Source organism: Mauremys mutica, chromosome 4, assembly GCF_020497125.1.
Source record: "Mauremys mutica isolate MM-2020 ecotype Southern chromosome 4, ASM2049712v1, whole genome shotgun sequence".
Lineage (NCBI taxonomy): Eukaryota > Metazoa > Chordata > Testudines > Geoemydidae > Mauremys > Mauremys mutica.
Genome location: NC_059075.1, coordinates 144,766,714 through 144,781,195, shown reverse-complemented (window position 1 = coordinate 144,781,195; position 14,482 = coordinate 144,766,714). Strand labels below are relative to the sequence as shown.

Below are 14,482 nucleotides of genomic sequence, written 5' to 3'. Positions count from 1 at the left end.
CCTCTAAATTAATCAGTTATTTAACTGAAGAATTTATTGGGCTTTTGTTGCACGTCTGTTTCACAATGGCCTACTCTCTAAAAGCTGAATAAGTTAACTATATTGCTGGTGGAATACATTTAATCTCTAAGAATAAGGTTTGGTTTCTATATAGTTCTCTTGGTAATGAACTTGAGCCAATGCTTATCAAAATTTTAACTGTTGTCCATTTGACATAGCTTTTTGTGTTCCTGTTTTTAGATGACTTTGCCCTGGGGCACTCTTTCTAGCCTCCAGCTTCAGTGCAGGTCACAAAGTGATGATGGCCCCATAATGTGGGTGAGACCAGGAGAACAGATGATCCCGACAGCAGATATGCCAAAATCACCATTCAAACGGCGCCGGTAACTTTATTTTCCTTTAATAAAAAATAAAATTAGATAAAGTACTATCTTAAGGTCTTAACGTTGGTCCTTCTTGTGTGTGAAATTAGTCTTTCAAAGGTAAACTTCATAGCTTTCTTAAATTTCCCATGTGACTTCATTCCTTTTGCTTTAGAAGCGAGCAGTCCAGTTATTTAAGCCAAACTAACATGTTGCCTATGTTCCAGATAAGTGCATTTGAGTTCAAGGTTTCCTCAAGGTTGACAGCATTATGTATTGGCTGTTTGGCAGATTTCGTGGGTTCCTGAACATAAGAACAGCCATACTGGGTCAGATCAGTGGTCCATCTAGATCAGTATTCTGTTTTCCAACAGTGATCAATGCAAGGTGCTTCAGAGGGAATGAACAGAACAGGGAATCATTAAGTGATCCATGCCCTGTTGTCTGCTTCCTACTTCTTTCTGTGAAAAAGCTAATATTTGGTGTATTTCTCCAACACAGTGCAGAAGTCCCTACCCTGCATTAAAGGCTGGTCCTAATGCTAGTTATTTAAGTAGTCTTGGTATTGGTTTCCGTCTCAAGAAATGCTGTATTCTAGAGGAATGTTCTCTTAACTACTTAAATCTCCTCAGCTGCCCTCATTGAAATGTTGTATTGGTAAGGTCTATTCTCTGGATTTGTATTCCACTATATCTAAAACACAAAACTAAATCCATTATTCCAATAATTTTTTTAAAAGGTTACTATCTCACTATAACGCGTGACTTCCCTTCACTGTTTTACAGTAGCAAATGACAAACATTTTCAGTACTGTGCTGAAGCCAGCAAGCACAAAATTATGCCATTATTTTGTAACTGTGTAGGGAAATGAAGACTATAATTTTTTTGCCAAAGAGAATGTTAGAGAAATATTCTTGTCCTCTTAAAAAAAATAAAAATAAAAAAGGCTTTGATTGTGAATCTTTAAAATGGCTCTTGCCACTGACAGTTTTTTGTCTATCACTTTGATAAGCCACATAGCTGTAGTTAAATTGCTTTGACAAAGCCTTCCATCTTCTAGAGTCCAAGGAAACTCCAAATGGACAATCTAACTCTGCAGTTATAAATTAATTGTTAGTAGTGTTAATTTTGTTTAAATTGCTTTTTATTTTAATTTCTAAAACTGTAATTTTTCTAATTTTGAGTAAAACCATTAACATCTACCTCCCACCATCTGCTTGAAATCCAAGAGGCAAATTTACCTTCAGTTTTCCTTGGGACTGTTTTGTGCAACAAATCTTGGGGAGAGAAATAATTGGAATCATGTTTTCATCACAGCTTTAAGCAGAAAACCCAATATGTTCTCTCTAGATAACTTAATGTTTTGAAGGGTCTGTATTTTAAATTGAATTTTTAAGTATGGCCCAATTCTTGTATTTCAAAGGATAATAAAACATCCCAATGTGACTGTTCAGAGGTTGACTAAAGAGTTCACATTTTTCCAAATATATAGTATACCTAATGTCCTTTTTAATTGTTGTTTTTTCCTCAATCTGGATTAAATCTATCTAGACTAGTTAGTGGTATAGATTTGTAACAGCAGGACACAAGTCACATGTAGTGTGATTTTCCCCATTTGTTGTTGGTTTTTTATGTCTGTGATTCACTCCATACCAGCAGCTCATGTCCTGCAGGGCTGGCCGTAGGTCCCAGCTCCAGACGTTGCAATCGGCTGCACGGGGGTCACACAACCACTCAGGTTTGGTCCAGCTGTCCCTCCATCATGGTGGGGATGGGAGGTGGGTCAAACCTGAGTGGCATTACAACCTGGCATACCAACTCGCAGTGCCGAGTGGGGAGCCAGGCTCAGCTCTACCCGGCACAGGAGCCACCAAAGCCCAGGCATGAGGTGAGTGTGGGGCAGGCTCCCTCTTAATCCTGGGGCCCAGCCCTCAGAGATACAGGAGTTGCTGCTGCTTGGGATGAGTGCAGGGTGGTTCACTCTCCAGTCCCATCCCCCCACCTCTGTCCTCCCCTCCGCACCAGGCTGGGATGAGGGCTGCAGTTCTTGGTTGGTGCCCCTTCATTTGTCAGGGTATCTTTTATCAAATATCTCAGAGCAGTCACTAAATCCATGACTCTTACTAAATTTACCATGACTGCTCGGTGACTTTTTGATTTAAAAAAATGCCATGACAGATCTGCAGCATTTAAATCTTTGAATACCAAATTTGATACGTAATACATATAGCAAAAGCAAAGGGAGCATTTTTGGTCTTGGATTTTGAATGCTACAGGATACTAGCAATATTTCTTCAAAATTACCTTAATACATGTACAGATAGGAAAGCTGTACCATTCATCTCGTCTGAGTAGTCTGGAACATCCTTTTCCCTCCTCTCTTCACCCCACTTTATAGATCAATGAACGAAATAAAAAACCTCCAGTACCTACCTCGGACCAGTGAGCCCCGTGAAGTTCTCTTTGAAGATCGAACAAGAGCCCATGCTGATCATGTAGGTCAGGGGTTTGATTGGCAGAGTACAGCTGCTGTAGGAGTGCTGAAAGCTGTACAGTTTGGTGAATGGTAAGTGTGACTGAGTTTTGTAACCACTCCAGTTGGATTTGAGACTGACTTCCCTTTATTAAAAGGGAGAAAATGTGAAGTGTCGGTTGAATAGCAGCCTAGTAGTGACTATTCAAATGCTGTGTAAAGTCTGTAAAACAATCTAATAAATACATATCTCTGGCAACTTTTACCCCTACTTCCTTCTCCCTCCTGAGTCCAGTGCAAAAACTGTGTTAACATGGAGTAGTTTTCAGAGAGCTTGCGTGATATGCAGTGTAGGCCACTGTATCTGGTGCGTCCTGCATGTCTTTTCCTTCATCTCCTAATTGATTATAATGCAAGTTCAATTCCATAAACAGAATATTGTCAGGTCAATTGTTCATTTGTGATGGTACAAACAATATTTTTCCAGCTCCCGGATTCAGGGCATTGCTGGTAACTAAGTCCTGGGAAGAAATCACAAGCTTTGAGTTGGTAATGTTGTCTGTAGCAATTACAGTAATAATTGGACAGCAGGAGCAGTGTCATCAGCAACAATATTGGCCAAGATTAAGATAAATAAGCAGTGCCAATGTTTCCTTTGCCCTATATTTCAAATCCATTGAACAAGCAATATCTACTTATATGGTCCCCATCACCATAGTATGTGAGTGTCTTACAAATTTTTCTTTACAATATTCCTTTAAAATATAGATATTAGCCCAATTATAAAATAGGAGACTTGAGGCAGAGTGACTTTTCAGAAGTCACACGGAAAGTCTGTGGCAGAGTTTGGAATTGCACCTAGCCCCCTGGAGCCCTAATGCAGTCTCTTTTGCTATGTAAAGTTCAAGTCAAAGATAAAATGAAGCAATTCAGGAAATGAGGTAGGATCTGTGGAGTCTAAAGAATATGCATACACTAATGTTGTTGTACTAGTTGTGATGCTGAGAGACTTATTACACAGTAGAAAACTATATAATAGGTATTTTCTTTATGGTAACTCTTGCTTTCCAGAGCTGTAACCACAAATTCTTTAAAACTCAGTCTTGACAATCTTCATCTCTAGGAGTGTCCAACCTCGAATAACCAAAGATGTGGTTTGTTTCCATGCTGAAGACTTCACTGATGTGGTACAGAGACTTCAGTTAGACTTGCATGAACCTCCAGTGTCACAGGTACTGTGTTCCCTAGTTGCAACTTATTTCCAGCATTTTGGAAATAGCTTCAAAAGCAGCATATTTATGGATTTTTTTTTAAATTAGTGTTAGTCAAATGTTTGAAATAAAGGTTAGAAGTAGTGGGTGTCTCAGACGTGGTTCTAGGCTTGTGACTAGACCTGTTTATCTCCCGTTCTTGTTTTAGTGGTGGTAGGCTCAGCACATGAGGGTCATGGATTTTGACCAAGTGTCACAAAGCTCCTTTCTTCATGAGACAAGGAACCAAGAAGTCTTGAGTATGGATTACAGGAATTTCACATAATTTGGGTTTCCATTCCCTCCCCCCCCCCCTTGCTTCAGACTCCTTCTGGCATAAACCATGTCTGTCTGACACCATAAAGCATTGGAGCCTCTTGAGTAGAGATGGTCTCCTGCAAGACAGTAATACTATGAAATGTCTAAGATATGGTGTGTGCTACAGAAATAATTCTAAACTGGGTAAGGATTTACTGTGCACACATGCCTCTAACGCCCCCCCCCCCCCAATATGATGCTAAAGAGTTGGAGTTTTGGTCTCCTAGTACCGGACCAACCACACCCAGCTCTGTCTGGTAATGCCAGGTCAAAAGCTTCTTACTGAAGCTCTAATCCTAGTTTTAAGACCTGTCTGTGACCCCATAATGCTGTGGCAATGGGTCATTATTTGTTACCTCATAGGTGCTCATAGCACTTCATAATGAAACATTAAAAAGATTTGTTCTTGCTGCAAGTAGCTTCTTAACTGAAGTTGTATTCTTTAAAAAGAGTAGTTGCAATCAAATGGGTTGCCGGACTGAAAGTGTACTCTTCTATCTAAGTGGATGTCCAGCTTTGGACCCTGCGTACAGCTTAGCAGTAACTTTCCCCTTTCTTCCCCTCAGTGTGTTCAATGGGTGGATGAAGCCAAGCTAAACCAAATGAGACGGGAAGGCATTCGCTATGCTAGAATCCAGCTGTGTGACAATGACATCTACTTCATCCCTAGAAATGTCATTCATCAGTTCAAAACAGTGTCAGCGGTCTGCAGTTTAGCCTGGCATATAAGGCTCAAACAGTACCATCCTGTGGGGCAGTCTTCTCAAAATGCAGAAAGCAATTCAAACATGAACAATAATATCCCTGAAAAGACAGAGTCAGAAGGTGAACCCCGATGTGTGAGTGTAAAAACAGAGTCTGAGGAACCAGGTGTAGAAATGCAGCTTACAACAGGGGCACCATCCGCCTCCTCCTTAATTTCATCAATATCGGGACTCGTTCTGCAACCAGATCAGGTGGCCCAGCCTCTTCCAGTTTTTAAACTAGAATCTGATCAGCAACATAATCCACAGGATCACACAGACTCTTGTGTGTGATATGTACATAGTCAAACACATTTTTTAACAACTTTTTAAAATTTTGATGTGAAGTTATAGTTTTATAACTTGCTTATGTTTTATTGGAGAAATCTTGCCTATAATTCTATAAAGAAAGGTGACATTCCAAAATGTCAAGCATATCTTTTTTACACAGATTATGCAAAAGATCAAGTTGTATTTTACTCCCATAGTACAGCATGTAATAGTGGTCTACCACTTCTTTCTGTTTAATGAGGTTATAATTCAATATCTCCTCATCAAAATCAGAATGGAATTCCTCCAGGCACTAAAAATCATTGAACTATCTTGGTAAATCTAATCCTCCTACTTAATTTTTTTTCTTTAGCCTTCACCATAAAAGGATGGCTTCTGTAGAAGACTCTCCCATCTGATTTTAATTGCTAAAATCAAAGAGAAAGCACAGCACTTTTGATGATCAGTGATGTTTTGGTCCGTCTGTTCTTAAATTTGTGGTGGATACTCAAATTACTAGATGTATAAATCTTTTAATTTTTAATTGTTAAACAGTTCATAAAAAGGTGAAGTGTGACATCTTATCCTGTTGAAATGTAATCACTTAGACACAACACTTTCCATAGTACTGCTTGTAATGTTTGATGTGAGGATTTTGCTTCCTAAATACATTTTTCCTGAACATGACTAATTCTAGTGTTAATTTTTTTTTTTAAAAGGCAGTCTTATGGAGGTAACTGCATTCTTGTCTGAGCACTTTAAAGCGTTAAAATACTAACAACCTTGGCAGCTTGTTTTGATAAATTCACAATAAGCATCTGATGGAAAACATCCTCTCCCTGGTACTGATGCACTTAATCTAATTGAGTTGGGTCAGTAATAACCGATTTATATTGGTTGTCCTTATTCTCTGAAATTCTATATTGCTATTTCAAAATAAAATATTATGGCATTGGGTTGCTGTTTCCACTTGTAGCTCTTGGGTACCCTGGTGCTGTGTTTGAAAAATCAGTGACAAGCTAATATGTTGAGTGTCATCTGCTGACATAGTTCTTTTTATAGTCTTATGATATTTCTGAATGTTTGTGTGATCTGTATTTGACTTTCACTCACCACTTATATAACAACTGTCTTTTCTAGTCATCAGAAAGAAGAGTTCCCCCCACACCTAGGATACAAACTTGATTGTGGTGCCACTGAAGTTGTCCCCAGACAACTTCATTGTTTTAATTCTCACTGGGGTAGGAGAGAGATTTCTAACACTATATTAGAATAAGGAAAAGAAAAGATGCTGTGTTATTAGTTCTGGGTGCATCTTTTAAATATCAATTATGAATCTTCTCTTTAAAAAGGTTCTGAAATATGTTAATCTTATTATAAATATTACTTTGTGCAATATTGTTTTGTGTAGACTTATATGCATCTTAGCACCTCAATATAGAGGTCACAATTTTAAACTGATAGCAAAATAATCATCAGAAAATACTGCAGTGATTAGTTAGAATCTGTATTACTCCTTATATATGTATATGTACGTATTGTCTTCAGTACAAAAATGAAGACAAATTAGAAAATTTCAGACTAATTTACAGATTGAAGTGGTGGTGACTTGTTTAGTAATCTGTGTAAATAAGGTGTTAGAATGGAAAGCTTTTATGAAAAGTAATATGATTCATGCAGGGGTATAATTTAATTTTAGCAAAAATTCTAGATTATCAAAGCTGGTTCAGAAACAGGCCCTCTGTTCTCTGGCATTTTTCCCACTTTTTTGTTGAAGAATTTTATAGAGCTTTAATGGGTTGTGCAAAGTAGAATTCTTCACAGGCAATATTGGCTTCAGTGCCTCTTTCATGTTCACACTGGTTAATATCACGTTAATTTTATTTTCCCTTTCTTTTTTAACTCACTCTGCTTGTCTTCCAAGTGCTCACTTCCCTTCTCCCATGTGGTATTCATTGGCCGTGTCAAAGATGGTATCATCATCTCTAAGTCATTGCTAACTAATAAGGTGATTGTCCCTTGACAGTCAGCACTGTGTATAATCACTCAGGAACTGACATATCTTCAAAGACCTTACAATTGAAGGAAAAGCTATTCATCCCTTTATAAAACCAATTATCCCCATATATCTTAAAATGCAAAAATTAAACATACTTAGGCTAAAAAGGTTCACAATTTAAGATGCACTGTGCACCATTATTTTTTATTTGTATTCCTCTAGAGTTTGAAATAAAATGAAAAGAGAGACATATAATTTGTAAATGTGTATTGGAAGTATCTCTCTGTAAACTATATTAAATAGCATGCTTTTTAAACTAATGAATACAGTAGACCAGCAGAGTGCTTCATACTGCTTTCAAAACAGTATCCTACTTGTGTGAAATAATCTATTCTTTCTAAAGTATCAAGAAAATGCTTCTCACTTTTACTTCTGTGGATTGAATGCCTTTAACCACTGTACCACACTTTCCTTTTACTCAGTTTACTAGTTCAAAACTTAAAGTCAAGTTGATGTCCTCCTCTTCATTATAAATTAGTCACAGAATGATTTGGATGATGTTGCTATTCTTTTGATGTTATTTGTAAGCCTGGAGGTAGAGAATAATAGATTTTTGTTTCAGATAAAATTTCATGAAACTTTCAATTTTATCACTTTCTTAATTTTGCCTGTACAAATTTTAAATCTTTAATGAAATACTAATGCAATTTTTGAAACATTTGCAAAATCCAAAATTACCACACTTCTTCCAAACTTGATTCTTCAAGGTCATCTCTAAATATAGGTATGGAAAGAATTGCTTATGAAATCAATGGCTAAATCTGTTGCCCATTAGATTGTATCTATAGTTCTGAAATCAATGAATTACAGTTGGAATAATACCTTCGGATGTGCAGTACTGTAAACTGGTCACCTCTACAAATGGCTTACTGAATAACAAATATGAAGAATACAGATATCATACTTGTGCTTTGTGAGAAATCAAGTGACAGATAGACAAGTTAATCTTTTCAGTATAATATTGGGCAAGTCAAATCTTTGGCTAGTCTTAAGAGTAAAATATTTGCAAGTAATTGGTGGAAAATGGCAATTTCTGATTGACTTTATCACTCAGATTTCAGAAGATAGCTCATTAAATTCAGTGATAATTTAATGCCTATACTTTTTATGCAAGCATATCTCAAATTCAGTTGGCAAGAATATATCATATCAACAGCTGTCAGATTGAGGATTTACAGATATGATGAAATAGAGCTATACATAAAGATGGAATAAATTTCAGAACAGTCTTTGTCACATTTTGATAATATTCCTCTAGAATTCATTGATACATCAGGTCAGCTGGTGTTTATAATAATTCCATTAACTTTGGTGGGGGTAAGTCGTCATAGCTCCACTGAAGATCTGCCCTGTCTTTTAGAAACCTATGGGTTTGGTTGAAGTCTTGAACTGAAATTTGGAATACTCTCTCGCCTTGAAACCAAGTCAAATTTTTAACGCAGTAGTCCAGGGACATGATACTAGAGAGCATAACTAGCTGTAAGGGCAGGTCTACACTGCAGCCGGGATCGATGCTCTGAGATTGATCCACCAGCAGTCGATTTAGTGGGTCTAGTAAAGACCCGCCAAATCGACTGCAGATAGCTCTCCAGGTGACCCCTGTACTCTACCCCCAATGAGAAGAGTACAGTAAGTCAAAGGGAGATTTTCTCCTGTCGACCCCCCCGTGGTGTAGACCCCGCAGTAACTCAACCTAAGGTACGTCGACTCCAGCTACATTATTCACGTAGCTGGAGTTGAGTAGCATAGGTCTACTTACTGCGGTAGTGTAGACATAGCCTATGATGGAAACTTGGGCTTGGCTTTTGATTTAAGCGCAGCTTACAATTCTTTTATTAGCAGCCAAGGAAAACTGCAAACTGGGATAAAGGTGAGGGGCCATGTTGTGCCAGAGATCAGTTAGCCAAACAGAAACTCTAAATATGAGAAATGTCAAATAATTATTATTGGAACAAAACATTTTCCTCTTCTTTGGGTGTCCTAATTGTTTCTGTGCAGAAACTTGACCTGTTTTAAAAGTACTTTGTGAAGCCAATAGTTCAGTTCTCTATTGTTGACATGTTTTCTTCCAAGAAGATGGAACACTCACTGAAGTGTTCTCCGGGGCTATGTAACAAAGTAGTTATTAATCTATACTTTTTGCCATATAGAAAAACTGTTAATCTGTCAGCTGTTTTCCTACATGAGTACTTAGTCCCAGTCTCTTGACATAATTCTGTTTTGTCAGAGCTGGAGGATGGATGGGAGTTCAAGTCCTTCATTTTGCTCATTCTGCCATTCACACGCTTGAATTTTACTGAGTGATAAGCACTTTACATTTATTGTTCTAAATGCTAAGTGTATGTAGCCATATTGGTTGTTTTTAAAGGGCATGAGGTGTGGGAGGGACATTATCTTCAGCTCCTGAAAAGGGACCTTTTTTCACCTGAAGGCTTGTACTGTAAATTAATTTACGTTGGTCTCAAAGAAGATTTCCCCAACAATGTTATGGCCTTACATTACCTTCCAGTAATATAAATAATTATGATCAAATAGCACATGTAGCTGAGGAGCTAATATTATTATAGCACTCTTCAACTGTCTAAAGAAATACTTGTACTTCTAATTTCTTTGTACAACATGTAAAGAGATTTCTTATATGATTTTGTGATTTTAATTTGATTGGCAGCTAATATATTTTCTGTGGGTTTTAATGTATCTAAGTTGTTTGCATACAGAGGACATGTACAATTGCCTGGAAGACTGTTTGCTTTGTGCAACCCTAGTATATTTATTGACATTTAACAGAAAAGTTTTAAAGAGGTTTTTATAATGCGTAGTGTAAACAGAACCTCTATGTGAATAATCCTCTAACCAGTGTATTTCTTTTAGTAGCTGACTGTACAAGCGTGTCAAACTGTTAAGCTATTTCTTTGTAAAATAGTACAATGGAATGCATAGATTTTTTCCTGTAAAGTATTTTTTTAATAAACCTGATTTCGTCCTTTACTTCAGTCTCTCCTTATTTAAATTTCTTTAAATTAATAGTAATAACTCCTAAACATCTGCAGTTGCTCAGAAGACAGAATATAAACCTATCCTCTGATCGACAGTTCTATGATGATACATAAGGTTGCTATTTGATCTATACATGGAATCTAACTGAACCTTATCTGTTCTTGTCATAAGCTGGGATCTATCCCTTTCTTTATTCTGTTTAGAATACATGTAAATACTTTACCTGGGCTAGACAGCAACTGAATGGCCTCCAGGGTTTATGTTGACTGAGGTCTCCTCTCTTTGGCAGCTTTGCTATATGATCCTTTTTAAATTACTGAGCTAGTGTATATGCAAGATCCAGCTTATACAACACCCTACCTGTGCCCAACTTATATTGGATCGTTAATCACTCTTTATAGTAATAGTGTGGTATAAGTTGCTTACTGTTTCAGTACAATTTTTGCTACTGTTAAGACTCATCTTCCATTACACAACAAAACAAAAGCTCAAATCAGAAATAAAAAGCTTATAGTTGAAACATGCTTTTTTGCTTGCTACTCTTAAAAACTGCACTGAACCTGTCTCTGTGTATATGTGCCTACTGCCTGCAGTCCTGGTTCTGTACTAAGGCTCACACAATCATAGATTATTGGGGGTGGAAGGGACCTCATCTAGTCCAAACCTGTGCTGAAAGCAGGACCAATCCCCAAATGGCCCCCTGAAGGATTGAACTCACAACCCTGGGTTTAGCAGGCTCATGCTCTCCAGTGGTGAATTAACCACTGGGCCAATGCAATGGGGGGGTTCTTGGAAAAATAGGCACCCTGACTGGTGCTTCTGCTGTGGAGGGGTGGAAGCCCCACTCCCCGGCAGGAGCACGGGACAGGACGGAGGCTTAAGGGGTGGGGAGGCCCCCCCCCACTTGCTCTGGCCCAGGGCCCCACAAACCCCTAATCCACCTCCGACCCTCGATGTTGTAAGTGTGCACGTCTGTCGCGGATGTACATTCTGCCTCTGCTGCGTGTGTTTGAGGCTGTACTAACTCGAGCCAAGGTACAGCACCGGCACGCACGGAGCGGCTTTAGCAGAGCGTGGAGCTCGCTGCTGGGCTGGGCTCGCAGAACAGCAGCGGCAGGCTCCAGGCGGCGCAGTGGGAGGACAGAGCCCGGGGAAGGTTGGCGCTCGCCTCTCAGCCAGGTGCGGCCGGGGATCTGCAGGGCCCAGGGCTGCTTCGTCAGCGCAGCTCTTAGAGCCCCAGGCGCGTGCGCGAAGCTCGCGAGCCCAGGTGGGGGCGGCCGGGCGCGGGCCCAGCTGCGGCGGGGGAAGGGGGGCGCGCACGCCTGGCACGTGCTGTCGGGGGCGCGCCGCGGGAGCCCGCTGACGGCCCAGCCGCTGCCGTCGGGCTGGGGGCGCGGTGCGGGGCAGCCCCGCTCGGCCTGAAGGAGTAACACGCGCCCGCCCCGCCCCGGCCGGTGATTGGCCACGCCGGGGGGCGGGGCTAAGTCACAGCAGCGCCGCGGCCCGGGGGCGATGGTGCTGGGGGTTGTGACCGCCCCACCCGGGGCCCCCGCCCGCCACGAAGGTGAGTTGGGCCCGCGCGCTGGGCAGACAGCCTGGGTCGGCATTCGGCTGGTGCTGTCTGCGCCCCCTCCTCTGCGGCCCGGCGCGTTCGGTGACTCAGCTCGAGGGGCGCCGCGGGAGAGCCAGGCAGAGGCAGTCGAGTGCCGTTTTCCAGTCCCGGCTCGTGCGCTCTCCTGTCTCCATGGTAACGTTCAGCCCCGCGGGGAGAGCGCCGGGCCGCGCGTGGGGCGAGGCCGGAGCCGGGCTGGGGGGTAAGGCGGGGCCGCGAGGGGGGCTAGACTGGAGCCGGACCTGCCCTTGTGAGGCGGGGCGGGCCCGGGGGCGAGCGGTTGGCGGTTGACTGGGGCTATGTGGGGGGAAGGGGGGGGCGGGGGACAAGGGGGCGAGCGGTTGGCGGGGGGCGGGTGACTGGGGCGGGCTGAGGAAGGGGCGAGCGGTTGGGGGCTGTGGGGGGGGGGAAGGGGGCGATGAGGTAATTCCTCACCCCAGGGAAACACATCTCTGTGCCAAGGGACAGGAGGCCGGTGTCCGCGGGGGGGCCCCAGCCCTTGGGATGGCTCCGGGGCCAGGTGCAGCTGCGTCCCTGCCCACCCGGCCTGGTCCTCTTCGTGAGTCGGAGCCCGCGGGCCCGGCCTGTGTGAGGGCAGCCGTGTGGCCTGTTCCCTTCCAGGTCACTCGTCCGGCGGCGGCTGAGGAGCCCGATGGCCGCACCTGGCAGAGATGCCATCGCCTGGTACCAGAAGAAGGTCAGTCGTAGGGCAAAGAGCTGCCCCTCTGGCAGCCCTGCAGTTCGCCATCCCCCCTTTACTCTAATCGCTGCTGGGCGAGAGCGTCAGTCCCTGCGCTGGCTTTGCTAGGAGGGGGAGCGAGCCCCTTCCTCGCACGGACACTGTAGGGGCTTGGACAGATCACTTACCCTCCCTGTGCTTCCTCCCTAAACTGGGGCTGGGGGATACCTGCCTCCCTGGGGCAGTTGTGACTATTAATGTTTGTTTATAATAGCACACTGCATGGTTGTCTTTTTTTAATTTTTCCAGCTCCCACTGCTCTAAGTCATCCTCAGCTCTCAGATAGCTTGAAGAGAAAAAAAATACTGAGTTTGCAGCACTGTTTTAAAATTTCAGCTGTGCACAATGACAACATTTTGTTTTACTTTATTTTAAAGTGATATTTGAGTATAGTGCAGTGGTTCTCAGACTTTTGTACTGGTGACCCCTTTCACATTAGCAAATGTCTGAGTGCAACCCCCCTTATAAATTAAAAAAAACACTTTAATATGTTTACCATTATTAGGGTGACCAGACAGCAAATGTGAAAAGTCGGGACAGGGGGTGGGGGGTAATAGGAGCCTATATAAGAAAGACCCAAAAATCGGGACTGTCCCTATAAAATCGGGACACCTGGTCACCCTAACCATTATAAATGCTGGAGGCAAAGCAGGGTTTGGGGCAGAGGCTGACAGCTGGTGACCCCCAGAAGGGTCCTGACCTGCAGTTTGAGAACCCCTGATTTAATGTGTAGTGGTCTCTAATCTTTATTGATTTTTTTGGCAGGCATGATTGAAATTGCTTTGATTTAAGCCAGTGAATGATTTTAATCACACTTTAATTCAGGAAGGAAACCTTGATTTCAATCATTTTAATTGTTTTGCAATTGAGTTATTTTCCTAAAGAAAGGTTGACTCTAATTTGTAAGCATTACAATGTTGATTTGCAACTAAATATAACCATGAAATATATGGGAATTAAAATTACATATGCTACATTTGGTGCTTCTTTGCAAGCAAGGAGGATAGGCTGCATCTATACATTCATTTAAGCTGTTATAATTTACCTAACATTTGCTTCTTGTTTATCAGATTTATTTAATTGTTATTAGTGTCAAGCTCTATTTGATCAGAAATTGTTAAAAATGCACAACGCATTTAAATTGCTTTTAGTTAAATAAAACTACCTTACATTTTCTGGGTACTGATTTTTAAAAAATTGAAACATTTTGAATTAATAACTAGCCGAGTTAAAGTATTTGAACTGGTTGTTTCTGGTCACCATGTAGTTCAAGATTTTATAACTAATGTATCTCATTCTCCCACACCTAGGTTTATTTATAGATTGGAAGTGGGAAACAAGCTTTCCTGCTTTTTCAACTCTCAGTTGGTTTCTTAACTTCAAACAAACAAACCAAATCATTAAACTGAAATGAAGAAAATCTGCCTGCAGAAGAACCTACTGCTGTCAAAAGCTGGTTTAGCACTTTAACAAGTTAGCCAGTGATTTTCAACAATTCAGTAGTTTAACTATTTAAAAAATTTGGTAGGAAATATGTACTAAATATTTTTATATTTAAGTCACTAATACCTTATGGTAACTTAAGATCTTAACATAGGCTATTTCAAATTTAATTTTAAATTTACCTGATTTAAAAAAGAAATAATACAGGTTTTGTTA

At 41.2% G+C, this 14,482-nt stretch overlaps 2 protein-coding genes and 1 long non-coding RNA gene across 5 annotated transcripts in view; 2 read left to right on the top strand and 1 right to left on the bottom strand.

Annotated features, from left to right (window-relative positions):
- Positions 1-10,463, top strand: part of RSBN1 (round spermatid basic protein 1) — a 50,741-nt gene extending 40,278 nt beyond the window's left edge. For both annotated transcript variants that reach the window (XM_045013212.1, XM_045013213.1), the window contains exons 4-7: positions 241-383; positions 2,761-2,928; positions 3,959-4,067; positions 4,970-10,463. In XM_045013212.1, coding sequence (XP_044869147.1) covers positions 241-383; positions 2,761-2,928; positions 3,959-4,067; positions 4,970-5,440 — 891 coding nt within the window. In that variant the 3' untranslated portion in view covers positions 5,441-10,463. The remainder of the gene's footprint in view (positions 1-240; positions 384-2,760; positions 2,929-3,958; positions 4,068-4,969) is intronic.
- The window catches only part of LOC123368435, a 15,139-nt gene continuing 927 nt past the window's right edge, over positions 271-14,482 (bottom strand). Inside the window, exons 2-4 of the long non-coding RNA XR_006578777.1 lie at positions 7,894-8,004; positions 2,796-2,981; positions 271-397 (exon numbers count right to left, since the gene is read on the bottom strand). This is a non-coding gene — a long non-coding RNA (uncharacterized LOC123368435). The remainder of the gene's footprint in view (positions 398-2,795; positions 2,982-7,893; positions 8,005-14,482) is intronic.
- Positions 11,893-14,482, top strand: part of PHTF1 (putative homeodomain transcription factor 1) — a 22,765-nt gene continuing 20,175 nt past the window's right edge. Inside the window, exons 1-2 of one of the 2 annotated variants that reach the window (XM_045013207.1) lie at positions 11,893-12,036; positions 12,706-12,781. In XM_045013207.1, coding sequence (XP_044869142.1) covers positions 12,737-12,781 — 45 coding nt within the window. In that variant the 5' untranslated portion in view covers positions 11,893-12,036; positions 12,706-12,736. Of the gene's footprint in view, positions 12,037-12,166; positions 12,287-12,705; positions 12,782-14,482 lie in introns of those variants that run through there. The other variant, XM_045013208.1, reaches the window with a different exon arrangement.